We start from the raw sequence: 18,330 nt of genomic DNA, 5'->3' as shown, positions 1-18,330 counted from the left end.
GGACAGTAGATCATATGATGTCTAAGTTACCTCAGGTCGGACACCATATATGTTCATGTATTTAAACTGACCAATTAGATAAGAAGTTCAGCCTTTATGTTAATGAGTAACCACTCCTTTGTACGAACTGATAAAACCAAGTATATTCAATAAACTTCCAGAGTTCTGCTGGAGAGGATTGCTGCTAACTAGGCTTGGCGTCTTACTTTCCTTGAGCGCTCAATAAGACTGTCTAATTAGCAGCACACACAGAGATATATATCTATATCAATCAAAAATCTATGACAAGGGCAGAGGCTGCAGTAATGACCCCTGAGGACTTTTGAGTATCCCAGCACACACTGGATATTCTCAAACGAAACGTCATTATACAGCAAGTTAGTACAAATGTTAAAAAAGCAGTTAGAGTAGAGAGGGAACGGTAGGGAATTTTTAATTAAGATATATAAGAAAAGCAAATATTAAATAAAAATAGAGATTTAGGATTAAATTAGTGTTCGTTATGGACCATCCCTTTACTAGAGCAACACCTCAGAGAGATAACAAACACTTGATTGCTTGCGATGGTAAGGCTCCACGTGGTATGGCTTTGCTAGGAGCACAACATTCAAACACACTTTTGGAGATACCGGGATTCTCCAAGGTTACAGACTGGATTTTTTTGTGGTCAATAGTACAATAATCAGGTAAAAAAGAAAAGGTAATTTGTAGTTGACACCTTGTCCAAAAAAATAGAGTTTTCAAAGCTTTTTGTGGATTGAATTCTTGTATTGAAGGAGCAAAAGGGATACAATGTGTTTCGAGGATGAACTGCCTCCATCATCAGGTACATAACGCTATATTGGATTTAGCACTTTGTATTCAAAATTCCTTTTTAACCCCTTAACGACCGCCGATACGCCTTTTAACGGCGGTAATTAAGGGTACTAAAACCACAGCACCGTTAATTCACGGCGCTGTGATTTAAGTGAATAGCGCCCCCCAGTGTCAGATTTTCTCCGGGGTCTCGGCTGCCAGGGGTAGCCGAGACCCCAGAGAACATGAATCGGTCGGTTTTTACCGACCCCCGCTTTTGCGATCGCCGTTATTAACCCTATAACGGCGACCGCAAAAAAAAAAAAAGCCGCGATTTTACATTTAATTTCTCTCTCCTCTGATGTGATCGCACATCAGAGGAGAGAGAAATAGGGTCCCCGATCCCCCCCCCCCGGTACCTCTCCGTGGCCCTCCGTCCCCTCCCGGTGGTTTCACGTCCCGCCGGCATCCTCCGATGGGCGCCGCCATCTTGAAAATGGCAGGCGCATGCGCAGTGCGCCCGCCGGGAATCTAGGCTAGGGTTAGGGCTAGGGTTAGGGTTAGGGTTAGGGATAGGGTTAGGGTTGGGCTAGGGTTAGGGTTGGGCTAGGGTTGGGCTAGGGTTAGGGTTGGGCTAGGGTTAGGGTTAGGCTAGGGTTAGGGCTCGGGTCACGACTAGGGTTAGAATTAGGGTTAGGGCGAACTAGAATTAGGGTTAGAATTAGGATTAGGGTTGGGATTAGGGTTAGGGTTGGGATTAGGGTTAGGGGTGTGTTGGGGTTAGGGTTGGAGCAAGAATTGAGGGGTTTCCACTATTTGCCAACTTTGGGGGTCTAAAAATTGGGGTCTAAAAAATCACTTTTGTGGAAATAAAAAAAGACTTTTTATTTTCACGGCTCTGCGTTTATAAACTTTTGTGAAGCGCTTGGGGGTTCAAAGTGCTCACCACACATCTAGATAAGTTCCTTAGGGGGTCTAATTTCCAAAATGGGGTCACTTGTGGGGGGTTTCCACTGTTTAGGCCCATCAGGGGCTCTGCAAGCGCAACATGATGCCCGCAGACCATTCCATCAAAGTCTGCATTCCAAAATGGCACTCCTTCCCTTCCGAGCTCTCCCATGCGCCCAAACAGTGGTCCCCCCCCACATATGGGGTATCGGCGTACTCAGGACAAATCGCATAACAACTGTGCAGGTATGACTTCTCCTGTTACCCTTGTAAAAATAAAAATTTGGGGGCGAAAAGATCATTTTTGTGGAAAAAAAATGGATTTTTTTATTTTCACGGCTCTACGTTATAAACTTCTGTGAAGCACTTGAAGGTTCAAAGTGCTCACCACACATCTAGATAAGTTCCTTAATGGGTCTAGTTTCCAAAATGGGGTCACTTGTGGGGGGTTTCCACTGTTTAGGCCCATTAGGGGCTCTGCAAGCGCAACATGATGCCCGCAGACCATTCCATCAAAGTCTGCATTCCAAAATGGCACTCCTTCCCTTCCGAGCTCTCCCATGCGCCCAAACAGTGGTTCCCCCCCACATATGGGGAATCGGCGTACTCAGGACAAATCGCATAACAGCTGTGCGGGTATGATTTCCCCTGTTACCCTTGTAAAAAATAAAAATTTGGGGGCGAAAAGATCATTTTTGTGGAAAAAAATAGATTTCTTATTTTCACGGCTCTACGTTATAAACTTCTGTGAAGCCCTTGGGGGTTCAAAGTGCTCACCACACATCTAGATAAGTTCCTTAATGGGTCTAGTTTCCAAAATGGGGTCACTTGTTGGAGGTTTCAACTGTTTAGGCACATTAAGGGCTCTCCGAACGCAACATGGCATCCGATCTCAATTCCAGCCAATTCTGCGTTGAAAAAGTCAAACGGCGCTCCATCCCTTGCGAGCTCTGCCGTGTGCTGAAAAAGTGGTTTACCCCCACATATAGGGTATCAGTGTATTCAGGAGAAATTGTACAACAAATTTTGTGGTTGATTTTCTCTTTTAACACTTGTGAAAATAAAAAAAATTGGTTCTGAAGTAAATTTTTTGCAAAAAAAAGTTAAATGTTAATTTTTTCCTTCCACATTGCTTTAGTTCCTGTGAAGCACTTAAAGGGTTAATAAACTTCTTGAATGTGGTTTTGAGCACCTTGAGGGGTCTAGTGTTTAGAATGCACAACATAGAAAAAGATTTTCCAGCGTCTCCAGGAGATAAAATAACAATTGCTTTATGGAAAATATAAAATCTTCTTACCATCAAGTAAAAACAACATAAAGAGGCATATGGAGGGGAGCACTTTCCTACGCGTTTCACCCTGAAAGGGCTTAATCATGGAAGCCCTTTCAGGGTGAAACGCGTAGGAAAGTGCTCCCCTCCATATGCCTCTTTATGTTGTTTTTACTTGATGGTAAGAAGATTTTATATTTTCAATAAAGCAATTGTTATTTTATCTCCTGGAGACGCTGGAAAATCTTTTTCTATGTTGTGCATGCACTATACACCTGGGTCAGGGTGTTTCCGTGCGTCGGAGGTGTGATTAGGAGTGAAGAGGGGTGAGCAGAAAATTTCCTTTTGTGCAGTGTTTAGAATGGTGCCACTTTTGGGTATTTTCTGTCATGTACACCCCTCAAAATGACTTTATATATGATGTGGTCCCTAAAAAAAATGGTTTTGTAAATTTTGCTGTAAAAATGAGAAATCGCTGGTCAACTTTTATCCCTTATAACTTCCTAACAAAAAAAAATTTTGCTTCCAAAATTGTGCTGATGTAAAGTAGACATGTGGTAAATGTTATTTATTAAGAAATTTGTGTGACATATCTCTCTGATTTGAGGGCATAAAAATTTAAAGTTTTAAAATTGCAAAATTTTCAAAATTTTCGCCATATTTCCGTTTTTTTCGTGAATAAACACAAGACTTATCGAAGAAATTTTACCATTAACATGAAGTACAATATGTCACGAAAAAACAATCTTAGAATCAGCGGGATCCATTAAAGCGTTCCAGAGTTATAACCTCATAAAGGGACAGTGGTCAGAATTGTAAAAATTGGCCTGGTCATTAAGCTGCAAACTGGCTCTGTCGCTAAGGGGTTAATCATCCAGTATTAATAATTGCGGAACACAATACATTTTTAATGTTCTACTGATTACATCATGTGAGTGTACTTATACCTTATTAAGCCTTGCTATAATGAGCGGTCCTGCACCTTGCCAAAGGGATAATTTCAAACAACTATTAATATCTGAGATTTTATAGGGTTTTTTTTATACCTGATGAAGAGGGAGCTTCAATCTTGAAACGCGCTGTATCCCTTTGGCACCTTCAATAAAATAATTCAATCCACAGGGAGCTTCGGAAATTCTATGTATGGGACATTTCCTCTCTTTTTTTCTCATTATAGTATTTTTTTTTACAAAGAGAACATACATCTATTTTAGCTTCCTATGTCCGTTTTTTTGTGGACCGAAAAATAGCAACGGAGACATGTTCAAGTAAATAACAAACAGCGCTCGGATGTCGTCCGTTTCTCACTGACTATTTAAGAGAAGCTTGGGAAACTTCCATCAGTTTTTCTTCTTATACAAGAAAAGCAGATGACACATGGATGGTAGAAAAGGACACATGATAGCGACCAAAAAGAGATGAAAATCAGATTCAACACCTGGATAAAAATTGGTCCTTGTGAACTGTTCTGTTGCTTATCTCTGAATAAATTTCAACTTCAGCTTAAAAAAGAATTGTCTACAATGTCTTCCCGGTTCTTCTTGCTCTCAGAAAGGAATCAGATTCGACATATGTATGAAAAATGTTAAATTTTTTGCAAATGAAAAAATAAACAGTTGAGTGAATTCAGCCTGGAGATCACAGCAGATCGCGGAGTGTTCCAGCAAGGAGGAGACTGAAGAAGGACCCTTCTGTCAACGATGTTTTGTCCAAAGTGTTGAACCCCTTTAACTATCAAGAACAGAAGTGTAACTGGGAGCTCCTTGGCCCAATACCTTGGCCCCGTTAACTTATGTATCAAAATACTTCGAGGTCTCCTCATGGTCCATAGCCTGAATTTGAAAGCCATCCCATGAGACTTGGACTTACAAGGGCTGTCACAACTTCTTTCTTCAGGAGCACACTGCTCCCCTGCCTCTCAGCTTCCTGAGGAAGTGGTAATTAGGGTGGTGGGTGCCTGATGATGGATAGTTTGAGGCAGCGAAATGGCTATGCCGTGGCCCGAACTGTTCACTCTCCAATGTAGTTTAGCCTCTGGAACTCATGGGGCACTGAATCCAGTAGGATCAAGTGACAGTTGTGAGCTGTATAGCTAAGAGTTTGTAAGTCCTGCCCTCGTTGCCTAGGAGACTGACCACTACTGATAGACTCCAGAGGTGGCCAGCAGCCTAGGCAATGAGCAGTAAACTATAGAATTAAAAAAAAACCTCTCTCAAATTCACAAATGGAGAGAATTTCTAAAAACAAGTAAATTGTAAAGTACTTTACAGTTTTATCAATTTACAAAGATGAGTCAACCCATCTAACAGAAAACCACTACATCACTGAATTCAGTTCTGGATGTGAATGGAGAATAAAGCATGATATAAGTTAAGGTCAGTGCAAGATAAGTAAAGCAAGAGTTACTCTAAAGTATATGTTAGAGGTACGATGTAAAGAGTGACCGTCGTTTTAATTTTTATTTCATAAATCAATAGTACACATGAAAGCAAGAAGCTTTGTAATATATCTTATCAGAGAAATCTGCTTCTTTCTCCTCCTGGACTGATCATTGATTCTAAATTCATGGGAAAAATCTGTAAAATCTGTATTCAGTGAGAACAGAGTTTCCCATTACTGACCAGGTAATGGCACAAAGTGGGCTTGCTTAGAAAATCTATCAACCACTACCCATACCACTGAGTTGCCCTTGGAAGGTGGAAGGTTAGTGATAAAGTCCATGGACAGGTGTGTCCATGGTTTATCCGGAATTGGCAAAGGCACCAATTCCCCGGCCGGCCGGACCTGAGAGCTTTTAGAGCGCGCGCACACCCCACAAGTATTCACAAACCTTTTTATATCAGTACCCATAGAGGGCCACCAAAAACCCCTAGCTACTGCCCCCCCGGGTAGCTGCAATACCAGGGTGTGCACTTAACATAGAGTCATGAAATTCTTGAAGGAGTGTGGGACGGAATTGTTCGGGTACAAACAATTTACCTGGGGGTTTATTCCTGGGAGCTTGTGCTTGTGCTTCCAGAATCTCTCTCTGTAACTCAGAGGAGATTTCGGCTACAACCACTCCTGGTTGAAGAATGGAGGAAGGAGGTTCTGGAGGGGACACAGAATCAAAACTTCGGGATAAGGCATCTGCCTTTACATTTTTAGACCCTGGTCGGAACGTGATGGTAAATTGAAATCGAGAAAAAAAAGTGCCCACCGAGCCTGTCTGGGGGTCAATTTCTTAGCAGACTCAATATAGGCCAGGTTTTTATGATCAGTGATGACCGTAACGGGATGAGCGGCCCCCTCCAAAAAATGCCTCCATTCTTCGAAGGCCAATTTAACTGTTAACAATTCCCTGTTACCGACATCATAGTTTCTCTCAGCCGAAGAGAACTTCTTAGAGAAAAAGGCACAGGGTTTGAGGTTAGTCAGGGTAGAGGGGCCCTGTGACAATACTGCTCCCACCCCCACCTCCGAAGCGTCGACCTCGACGATAAAAGGTCTTGACGAATCGGGTTGTACCAACACAGGGGCTGTAGTAAAACACTTCTTTAATGTCAGGAAGGAATTTTTTGCGGCCACGGACCAATTTTTTACATCTGCCCCTTTAAGAGTGAGGTCCGTCAAGGGTTTTACCACCTGCGAGAACCCTTTAATGAACTTCCTATAATAATTAGCGAAGCCCAGAAATCGCTGCAACCCCTTCAGGTCATGAGGCTGCACCCAATCTTCATGGGCTCAGATACAGGTGAAGTGTCACACAATTTGGGGTACAAGGGAGACTCTTGTTGCATCATTCCTCTAGCACGGAGTCTCCGGTCCATACGGACCGCCTGCATCATGGCGTCCTCCAGGGTATCAGGAGGCGGATGTAATGCCAGAGCGTCCTACAGACGGTCAGAAAGGCCCCTGCGAAACAGCCCCCGCAGGGCGGCGTCATTCCAGGATACTTCGGCAGTCCAATGTCTAAACTCTGAGCAGAACCATTCAGCAGAGTGCCTTCCCCTGTGTCACACTCATCACCATATCCTCTGCCAGACGCACTCTATCAGGCTCGTCATAGATGTGCCCCAGAGCCTCAAAGAACAAGTTCACTGACATACGTTCAGGAGCAGAGGAAGACAGAGAGAAAGCCCATGCTTGCGGAGCCCCCCGAAGTAGGGACATAATGACCCCCACCCTCTGGAACTCATCCCCGGAGGAGCGGGGCCTTAGAGAAAAAAAAGCTTGCATTCTTCTCTGAAAGACCTGAACTCCTTTTTATCCCCTGAGAAGGGGTCGGGCAATTTGACTGGAGATTCGGGGGACGCTAATGACACATCCCTACCCCCAGAACTAGAAGCCTCTGCATCGACAGCCCCCTGCACAGTGACCACCAACTGTTGCTGGGTATGGGCCATTGAGCGCTGTTCCACATTGAGTTTATGGAACATCTGGGTCAGGTGCTTGACCTGATCAGCCAAGGCTTGTATGGGATCCATGAGGATAACACACACTTTTTTTTTTTTTTTTTTTCTTCAGAGGAAAAAAAAACTGAAACGGTCAGTTATAATGTCAGGAACACCGCACTGCACTTGCTCACTTAGCCAGGGCGCATGTCCTGAGTACAAAGACTGTGCACAAAGATACCTGCGGAGCGAGCAGCAGTGGTGACAATGCATGCTTCAGGACCTGAATCATGTGACTGCTGGGGGCGTGGCCTAAGCTCTACGGAGCTAGGAGCTGCAGGGAAACTCCTAGAAGGGTAACTACAGGACAATGTTACCAAGGGGCATAGACAAAGACAGACACCAGATCAAGCCGGGTCAAAGCACGAGATAGCAGGACAGTACCAAAGGGCTTAGACAGAAAGAATAGTCAGGACGTAGCAATAGATCAGAAAACCAGAACGGGCATTAGACGGTACAATAGGGGTAAACTGTAACGGAGTAACGATAGCCAAGCCAGGAGGTCAGAACCAGAAAAGACAATGGTACCAAAACGAGAGACGGAGTACAGAGTGAAGGAACAAGCTGGGTCATACACGGGAAGCAAACAAACAACGCAGAGTACACGCACACCAGGGTTCAGACACACCAGAACAGCAGTATAACTGACAGAGAATGCCAGTATGGAGTGAGCATAAATACCCCTCCCAGATCAAAAGAGAGGCCGGCAATGTTAACCCTGTCAGAACAGGACATTAACCATGTCCTAACCATGACACCGGCTTCTTCCCTAAATAGTTCTTGCATAATTTGGAGCTGTGCTTTGGGTCATTGTCCTGTTGTAGGATGAAATTGGCTCCAATCAAGCACTGTCCACAGGATAAGGCATGGCATTGCAAAATGGAGTGATAGCCTTCCTTATTCAAAATCCCTTTTACCTTGTACAAATCTCCCACTTTACCAGCACCAAAGCAACCCCAGACCATCACATTACCTCCACCATGCTTGACAGATGGCGTCAGGCACTCTTCCAGCATCTTTTCAGTTGTTCTGCGTCTCACAAATGTTCTTCTGTGTGATCCAAACACCTCAAACTTGGATTTGTCTGTCCATAACACTTTTTTCCAATCTTCCTCTGTCCAATGTTTGTGTTCTTTTGCCCATATTAATCTTTTCCTTTTATTAGCCAGTCTCAGATATGGCTTTTTCTTTGCCACTCTGCCCTGAAGGCCAGCATCCCGGAGTTGCCTCTTCACTGTAGGCGTTGACACTGGCGTTTTGCGTGTACTATTTAATGAAGCTGCCAGTTGAGGACCTGTGAGGCGTCGATTTTTCAAACTACAGACTCTAATGTACTTGTCTTGTTGCTCAGTTGTGCAGTGGGGCCTCCCACTTCTCTTTCTACTCTGGTTAGAGCCTGTTTTTGCTCTCCTCTGAAGGAAGTAGTACACACCGTTGTAGGAAATCTTCAGTTTCTTGGCAATTTCTTGCATAGAATAGCCTTCATTTCTAAGAACAAGAATAGACTTTTGAGTTTCACATGAAAGTTCTTTTTTTCTGGCCATTTTAAGAGTTTAATGGAACCAACAAATGTAATGCTCCAGATTCTCAACTAGCTCAAAGGAAGGTCAGGTTTATAGCTTCTCTAATCAGCCAAACTGTTTTCAGCTGTGCTAACATACTTGCACAAGGGTTTTCAAAGGTATTCTAACCATCCATTAGCCTTCTTACACAGCTGGCAAACACAAAGTACCATAAGAACACTGGAGTGATGGTTGTTGGAAATGGGCCTCTATACACCTATGTAAATGGTAAATGACTATGCAGCTAGAATAGTCATTTACCACATTAACAATGTATAGAGTGTAATTCTGAATCATTTAATGTTAGCTTCATTGGTAAAAACTGTGCTTTTCTTTCAAAAATAAGGAAATTTCTAAGTGACCCTAAACTTTTGAATGGTAGGGTATTTTAAGTGTGAATTTTCAAAATGACTGATCAGTCCAGGAGGAGAAAAAATTTTGATTTATTTAATAAGATGCATCGCAAAGTTTGTTATTGTCACTTGTACTATTGACTTATAAAAAAATAAAAAATAAGAACGACCCACCTGCCATCTCCTGTCAGCTGATAACAGCGATCCCTTCTTAGGGCAGTCGGTTAAGCGGGGCCGGACATCTCTATGAATGAAATGTCAAATAAATGTCAAGGGATAAGAGCAGAGGGGGTAATCCTCAGAAACTGGCTTCATCTCCGTGCGCTGAACTAACTCACTAATAGAGGAGAACAGATCTTCATATATTACAGCTCCCTGCAAGTAATCGAAGCCAAAAAGATCTGGCTGATGATAGGGGTGATAGCATTACAGAACATCGTCGACCTGTACTCTTGTCTGGCTAAGAACTGAATGATGGCCTTCGGTTCTGGGTGATAACAGCAATTTATATGTATTGGATAGGACTAGTTTTCAATAAAGATGCTAGGGCAGCATGGTGGCTCAGTGGTTAGCACTCTGCAGCATGGTGGCTCAGTGGTTAGCACTGTGCAGCACATTGGCTCAGTGGTTAGCACTGCTGCTTTACAGTGCTGGGGTCCTAAGGTCTGATACCACCAAGTAAAACATCTGCAAGGAGTTTATATGTTCTCCCCGTGTTTGTGTGGTTTTATTCCGGGTTCTCCAATTTCATTCCACGCTCCAAAGACATACTGATAGTGAATCTAGATTGTGAGCCCCAATGGGGACAGCGATGATAATGTCTGTAAAGCGCTGCAGAATATGATGGCGCTATATAAACAAAATATGTAAATTATATAGAACGCAATCCCCATACAGAGTGCACTTAACCCATTAAAGTTTTCTAAAACAAAACTAGAACCGGCCATGTGCCTAATTCCCATGATATGTGACTATTTCTTTATTTATTACCTCCTATTCCCCAATACTCAGTGGTTTAGTTACTAAACATGTACACGGTTATGTCCAACTTTTGTCCAATTTTCATCCCGAATTGTTAATCTTTTTTTTTTTTTTTTTTTATTTGCTCACATGAAAAATAGGTGACAGACTGATGTGGATGAAAAACTGTCCATTTTGAAAAGACGCAAAACCCGCCATACACATTTAACTGTCAGACAATCAATCGCTTGGCTGATCGTTTTGCCGGCAGCTCTCTCGACCCATGCTTAGACGTGCTCGCTCAGACATTTCTAGCTCTGGCTTATCTCAGGCAGAGCAAATGGATTGGCCGTCCAAAACTGGATATACCGAATCCGTAACTCCCCCGACAATCATCGGTCCGGGCCCCCATACACATTAGACTGTTGGCCGAAAACATCAATATAGGTCGGTATGACCTACATTAGTCTAAGGGCACTCTGGACCCAAGCATAAAAATACATGAAGCTGTCACTCTCGGATCGGAGAGCCTCCGGCCAGTCCAAGCACTGTTTTCCGATCTTGTTCCGATTTATACGGTCTCCTGATTGCACCCTACTGTGTATAGGGGGCTTACAAATATCTACAGTTCATTGTGTCGCGGCTCTTTCTGCTCCTTTTAGAGGGTCATTGTGAAAGACATAATAGGGGTGTCAGCTCATACTGCTTTGGACTTGTCTAATTGGGAGCGATTCAAGATTTTTCTTGGTTATTGCATTCTTTAAAATTTGACACTAATTGCACCAGTTGTAAGGCTGATCCAACAATGGACCCTTCAATACTTTGATTGCTAGGATTACAATCAAGATGTATGTCCATGAGAAATGACTATGTTGATGATGTATGCTGCCCAGATACATCATATGCTGCCTAAAATAGTCTACGGGTCCACTCTACAACGCTGAATGGCTCCAGTACATGCTGTAATATAGCAATAGTCTTCTCTAGCGTATCATTGGGACACCATACACCTATAAAAATAAATTTTGTGGCTATAGGAGATGACAACCACCATATATGTCATTTTTGTCAATAAGAACTCATTACTTCCCAGCTCTTATCTTGAAATAAGACATCGGATTTGTTGCATTGTTTAATTTAGATACGTAGCATCTCCTGTTTCTCCGCAAAATGAGTCTACATTTTTGTGATTTTTTTTCCTGTTAAAATACAAAACAAAATACGTAATTCATCAGTAAATATTCTACTTACTTGCCGTTGTTGAATATCACCGTACAGTTCGGCCAGCAGTTATGGTTAACGAGACAAAGATTTGGGAAAATTCCAACTCCAACGGCTTGAAGGCCTCTCTGGTCACTTAAAGTAAATCCGTTACAGCTTATCTTTCCATGTAAAAACATTAGAGGGGGGTGGAGAAAAGACACAAAAAAAAAGGAGACCATCAGTAAGTAAGCATGTGACCTGATACTGCTTCATGACCAATGCCAAATGCCAAAGCTGAATGACCCACCAACAGTACCGGCCTACAAAAATGACTGCAGCTGCCAAAGACCCAATGCCAACACTTGCTGGCATCCAATGACATTTACTCATCTAGATGTTGGATCACAGCATTACAATGCCCATGGTCGTAAGGTCAGGATCTGGTGCATCTCATCATTATAGAGCATCTTACTCCAGCACAAGCTTCATCATGACTGCCGAGCAAAAATCTGTAGTACCGAGATTCATTTCATGGTCATGTACATACCACTTAAGTCAAGTCCAAACACAAAGATGCCCGTTTTGAGAATTTTCTCCAGTCCTGATATGTGGTGGTCATTATAGGGCGGCACCTCTGTTTCAGCAAATTAGTTTCTAAAGAATGAGAGTCATGCACCTTAAGAAGCTGTCGGACGAAGGACAGCTGTTTTTCCTAATCTCCCTATGAACATGCATTATTCCTCCTCCTCACAAACATAGCCATGCTTAGCGGCACCAAGCGTGTATGTGTTTTCAAGGAGAAGGAATAATTTACTGCCCTCTGAGAACAAAAGGTTTAGGCATGCTGATAGGCAAAATCCCCAATCCTTTTTCCCCCGATATCTGTCAAACTAACCCATCTGGTGGTCTTTGGATCTTGATGACATTTGTATGGCCACCTCAAGAGGTCTTCCGTTGGTTGCACAGGAACCTTCTACTATGGGTATCTACAGCGTTGGGATAAACAAGACTTTTTTAGTCATCACAATTTAGACTTACCACTCCAAAGATGTGCGAGACATACTGCATGCTGTACTGTTTATCCTGATTGGGCCAATAATCCAGAAAAGTCTGAACATCTTCCATCAGTCCATTCTTCTCCTCTGAATCAAAGTCGTCTATGTGGTTCTGTAGCTCATCGACGGAGACTAAGCATCCTTCCGTCAGGCCGCTTCCTTCCCTCTCTATCCTCCACATGATTCTAGCCGCAAGCCTGGTGACACCGCAGATAATATTCATTAATAGATTTATAATGTGCCATACCGATATGTTTCCAATTTTTCAAAGTTGTAATCATTAAAGGGTAATGGTAATGCCCAATTGTCAATTTATTCATACATTTGTAGTAAAAATAACAAAAGAACAGTTAAATCAGAGATGTTAAGATCCATGACACGTCCACTTTAAAGAGGTAGTCCACTACTTTAACACTGATAGCCTATCCTTAGGATAAGTCATCAAGGACTGATCGTGGAGGTGCGACACCTGGCACACCCAACGATCAGAAGTTCTCAGTGTTGAATACTGTGTGAATGTGAATGTGCAGTACCGGGCCACTATACAATAGATGGAACTGTGCTATGCAGCTCCATAACTGGTCAGGAATCCCACCGATCAGACATTGATGACCTACCCTAAGGATAGACCATCAAGGTAAAAGTAGTGGACAACTTTAAAAAATAATGCCATATTGCCAAAGGCCTATCAGTACTGAAATATCTAGGTAGGACATTAGCACCAGACATTGAATTCCACCAGGCCCCAATCGTCTTTGTTATTAGTTGAAGGTAATCTGTCTCCAATAAGCATAAGAAATGGTAATGACAAAACAAAATGGCGGACTCTGCCAACTGTGTATGGGGGACCTTTCAACTCTCCCCCAAGAGATTATCTGGGGAGAGAAGAGCCCAGTTCTGCACTGCAACTGCATTTGTTCTCAAGGACATAAGCCACTACAAGAAATATGAAAGATAGATTGAGCGTTCCTATGTATGGGGGAGTCGGGGAAGATAGCTGAAGGTTGTATGATTGACAGCTATTTATTGGGTATTCCGCATCTTTCAAAATTGACAGCTGACAGATTTCTCTCCCTGACCTCCAAAGAAACATCATGACACGTCAACACATTTTTTTACCTGATATTGTCACTTGGAGTTTTTCCGAGTTTCTTGATGGCAGCGCACTCATGCTTGTGGTTTACCCAGGAGTCCTTCTGGCAGGTGCGGTCACAGTAATGAGCGAATTTACACTGTCCACAGCGTTGTAGCTTTTCTTGCCTTTTGAAGCATGAATGGCACACGCAGTGTGTAAGGCTGGAAAGACAAATATAACATGACATATACTATATATACCCATAATGTCATCACCACTTCCTTCACCGGCTACTTGCCTACAACTCTCATTCTTCCTTGAAATGTCCTCTATTATGTTTGTGAATATGATTTATCAGTCAATGTCAATGTGCATGATCCCACTCATTTTCATACTTCCCATTTGGCAAAATTTACAACCGATGGAGTAGAAAGACTTAGTCTTGGCGGAAGCATGAAACTCAATAGGGTAAGTTTTACATGAAAATTTTATCGATGCATTTTTGCACCGCTTTATAAATTATAAGTCCCAGCCTGGATGACAGCCTAATGATCCCCACAGTTTTACTCCTTTCAACATACTATTATTAACAAGTTCCTCTCAATCAAAGTAGATAACGCTGGTCATGACTTGAAGTTTAAGCTATGTTTCATGTGTGCATTTTGACCTGGGAGATGGATCTGTGAGCTAGAGTTCCTAAACACAACGCCCTATTTACGTTATTTAATGGGTGGCCAATTTTTCTTAAGAGGGCTATTGGGAACCAGCCTCCAAGAAACAGCCTAATAACGAGTGACGTTATAGCGATATTGCTAGCGATATCGCTTAGTGTGATTGGGCCTTTAGACTTGACAACCCATTTAACTGAAGCGATAGATAAGTGTTATCAGTAGATGATAAAGCAAAACAACTAGTGAACGGGTGACTACAAGACTTCCAGGAATTTCCATAAATGGTAAAAGAATAAGTTGTCAACCAACTTGCTCATATATATCCAATGCAATAGGAGGGGTGTAGAGAACGTATTTGCCAGTGGGTCATGGGGGGATTGAAATTGCCATTAATCCATATACGCAGACAATATATAGGTGGAAGCCCTGATGAAAATTTTTGTTTTAGAGCCCTAAAGCCTTATTTTGTTGTGAAGTCTGCTGACAGTAAAGTGTATATTGCCATTATATGTATATATATAGTAATCCTTGAGAAAGTCAAGGGGCGAAACGTACGTCGCAGTCCTGGGGTCTTGATTTTTGTGCTGTTCTCTCTTTATGGTATGATATGTGCAGTTCATCTATCTTATAGTTATTTACTTACCTACATTAATTTATTTGCTTATTTGATAAATCTCACTTAATATATTAATATTCCGCTCAGAACACATCAATATTTTTCATTAGCCTCTTCCACTTATGTGGTTTTGATACATTGGTAGTGAACTTTCCAATTCTTATGTGTTTTTGCTCCCCACAATTTCAATAAATTATTTTAACTTCACATATCAATAAAATTTATATTTTTATGACATATTTATGTTCCCCTTGTGGTTATTCACTCTTTGGTGTAGTAATAGACAATCTTTTTTTACCTATTTTTTAAAGGGGTGGTCTAATTGGACAATCCTTTTTGTTAAATTTCTCTCTGGAAACTAAGCTGATCACATAGATCGTTTGTAGTCTTTGGGTCAACTAATCAGTAAGTGTTTGACTTCCCTACACTGCCCCCACAGGAGAAAAAAAGCATTACATGGCATTTATTGAATTCAATGGGACACACATATTTCTTAGCTGCTCTTGGTTCAGGATAATTAATTTATATTAGAATTTCTAAAGGAGAACCCAATATGCAAAAAAGTCTAGAACTAGAAGTGTAAGTCGTAACATTCAGTCTGGCTCACAGAGAAGGAACATGTCCAGAGAATTTATCTCTTCTCATGTTTGGATGATGAACAGACCATAGCTACGGCTTGGATGACTTCTCCTCTGGATTTTTCTGAAGTCAAACATAGACAGTCTGGCTTCATAGTGAATGAGCCTATGACAGCTTTATGAAAGGACAGATTCCCCTCTAACCAGCTCCATTATTAATCAATTAATTGCCTAACAAACAAACAATCCCTGCATGTGTTGGGACTGTAGAATGACATGCAGTTGCTGGGACTCAAACATATTTTTCAAGCACGCCGAAATCACTTGGTTAGCACCCGAGCATGTTCCGATAACACCTTATCCGAGCACGCGCGCTCATCACTACTGAGTCATCATGATACTAATTTAGATGCATAGAAAAATTCAATGTAAAAAAAAGGAAATTTGTAAATGCAGTTTGTGTCTTATCTTGTATTATACTCCGGAGCATCAATCACAATTCTGCAGGTTGTTATAGAACACAGCAATTAGAGGCTTGTCAATATGTCCTTAACAGCTTAGACAAGCTTCTATAACGCAGTGGGACAGTCAGATGACCATCAGCCGAATCATGCTTCGACCGATCATACAACTGACAGTCATCTCAGCTGACTCCCATACACAGGAGGAGCACTCATTCAGCTGAATGAGTCATCATCGGGAGAACAATGCGAACGGCAGTCAGAAATTGCTGCTGAACTGTGCAGTTATGGTGCTCTTTTCCTCTATAAGCTTCAATGGGGAGCCTGAAAATATGAATGTAATAAAATCGTAGTTGCATTTTTAAGGGCAGAATCAAACCTTTTCTGTACTATTAAAAAAAAGCATTAAAAACGCAGCTTCATATCTGCACCAAAAATACATCAAATATAAGTCATTACATTGTCGTAATTTCATAGAGATAAAAAAAAATCTGACATCTAGAACACAGGTTCACAGAAAGCAGTGGTATATAGAGATGTACAGTGTCTCCACATACCAGTACATAGAGCCTGTAATGAAGTACAGTGCATGCGCTTTCAAGTATAGGAAATTCTCCAATTATTTACAGTGCAGATTAAGGCTTACAAAGTAGGCTGCTGCTTCTAATGTTGCAGGTTGAGAGCTTGATTCCCAGAATTAAAAAAGATGGAAGAATGAGTTATTAAAATTACTGTATCTAGAGAGTAGAGAGACCATGAGGAAACGCGAAAGAGCACCGACCACACGCAGCGAAGATGTGAATGAAGCCTTCACTGCAGGAGAAATTGCAGACGGCGAATCTGGGACAGTTGGGAACCATGGTAATGTACTGTATTATAGGGGACTCTATTCACTCGGTTGCATTTTGAGGTAAGCGGTTTCAGTAAAAGTCCAGGCTGGTTTATTAAAACTGCATAAACTGTTCAGGATAACAAAACAAAACAAGATCAGTCTTTTCTGGCAAAAAATGAAAACAAAAGTAAATTGTCCATACAGTAAAGTGAATTCACCCCACTCGGGTTAGTGTCTAGCTCTTTAGTACACAGCAAAGACAAACAACACTGGAGGCCTGCACACCTCCACACAGGGACCCTGAATGAGACAAGTATGTGTGTTGTATCACGCCCTAGGGTGGCTAGTCCCACCCCATCTCTCTGACTCAAAAACCCAGCACTGACACACCCTACTAACTCTCTACAAAGTGACTGCACCAGAAGAATAGTGAGTGCAGCTCTGGGGTATAATACAGGATGTAACTCAGGAGCAGTAATGTAATGTATGTACACAGTGACTGCACCAGCAGAATAGTGAGTGCAGCTCTGGAGTATAATACAGGATGTAACTCAGGATCAGTAATGTAATGTATGTACACAGTGACTGCACCAGCAGAATAGTGAGTGCAGCTCTGGAGTATAATACAGGGTGTAACTCCGGGACAGTACAGGATCAGTAATGTAATGTATGTACACAGTGACTGCACAAGCAGAATAGTGAGTGCAGCTCTGGAGTAAAATACAGGATGTAACTCAGGATCAGTAATGTAATGTATGTACACAGTGACTGCACCAGCAGAATAGTGAGTGCAGCTCTGGAGTATAATACAGGGTGTAACTCAGGGTCAGTACAGGATCAGTAATGTAATGTATGTACACAGTGACTGCACAAGCAGAATAGTGAGTGCAGCTCTGGAGTAAAATACAGGATGTAACTCAGGATCAGTACAGTAATACCTCCCAACTTTGAAAGGATGACAAGTCATGGTGTGTGCAGTGCAGCCTGCTAAACTTTTGATCCCACACCTAACCACACCCCTTAGGCTGGGTTCATACTGCTTATGGCAGTCCGTTAGATGGACTGCGTTACACCGCAGCATAACACGGTGTAATGCAGTTCGCTAACGCTGCCATTAACCCCTATTATCGGGCGCATCGCCAACGCATGCCATAATCGGCATGCAGTAGCGATGTGCCGTCATTCAGTGACGGAGCCTCGGACGTGGGCTACTGCGTCTGAGGCTCTGTCACTGCTAGCGCAGATGAATCATCTACGCTAGCGGTATAGCATATGGGCTGGGGGAGGGACCAGTATAAAGGAGGCAGGGAATTCCCCGGACGATGAGTCAGCAGACCAGGACAGAGACTGCAGGAGAGGGTGGGAGCGACTGGAAGCTAGAGCCACCCACCAGTGCCAGAGAGGACGCTCACCGAGGACTCCAGAGGGACGGTGCCAAGGCAACCGGCCAAGACTTGCTGCCCCACTCCAGCCCGCGGCCACTGCGGCCTCAGTTCAACCCGCGGCCGCTGCCGCCTC

General features: G+C 42.6%; 1 protein-coding gene across 1 annotated transcript in view; it reads right to left on the bottom strand.

Moving 5' to 3' along the window:
• The window catches only part of SMYD1 (SET and MYND domain containing 1), a 55,260-nt gene that overhangs the window by 22,051 nt on the left and 14,879 nt on the right, over positions 1-18,330 (bottom strand). The window contains exons 2-4 of the mRNA XM_073562094.1: positions 13,699-13,875; positions 12,563-12,776; positions 11,573-11,703 (exon numbers count right to left, since the gene is read on the bottom strand). Coding sequence (XP_073418195.1) covers positions 11,573-11,703; positions 12,563-12,776; positions 13,699-13,875 — 522 coding nt within the window. The remainder of the gene's footprint in view (positions 1-11,572; positions 11,704-12,562; positions 12,777-13,698; positions 13,876-18,330) is intronic.

Source organism: Dendrobates tinctorius, unplaced genomic scaffold, assembly GCF_039654945.1.
Source record: "Dendrobates tinctorius isolate UK_male_01 unplaced genomic scaffold, ASM3965494v1 ptg000334l, whole genome shotgun sequence".
Classification (NCBI taxonomy): domain Eukaryota; kingdom Metazoa; phylum Chordata; class Amphibia; order Anura; family Dendrobatidae; genus Dendrobates; species Dendrobates tinctorius.
This window is presented reverse-complemented; position numbering and strand designations above follow the sequence as displayed.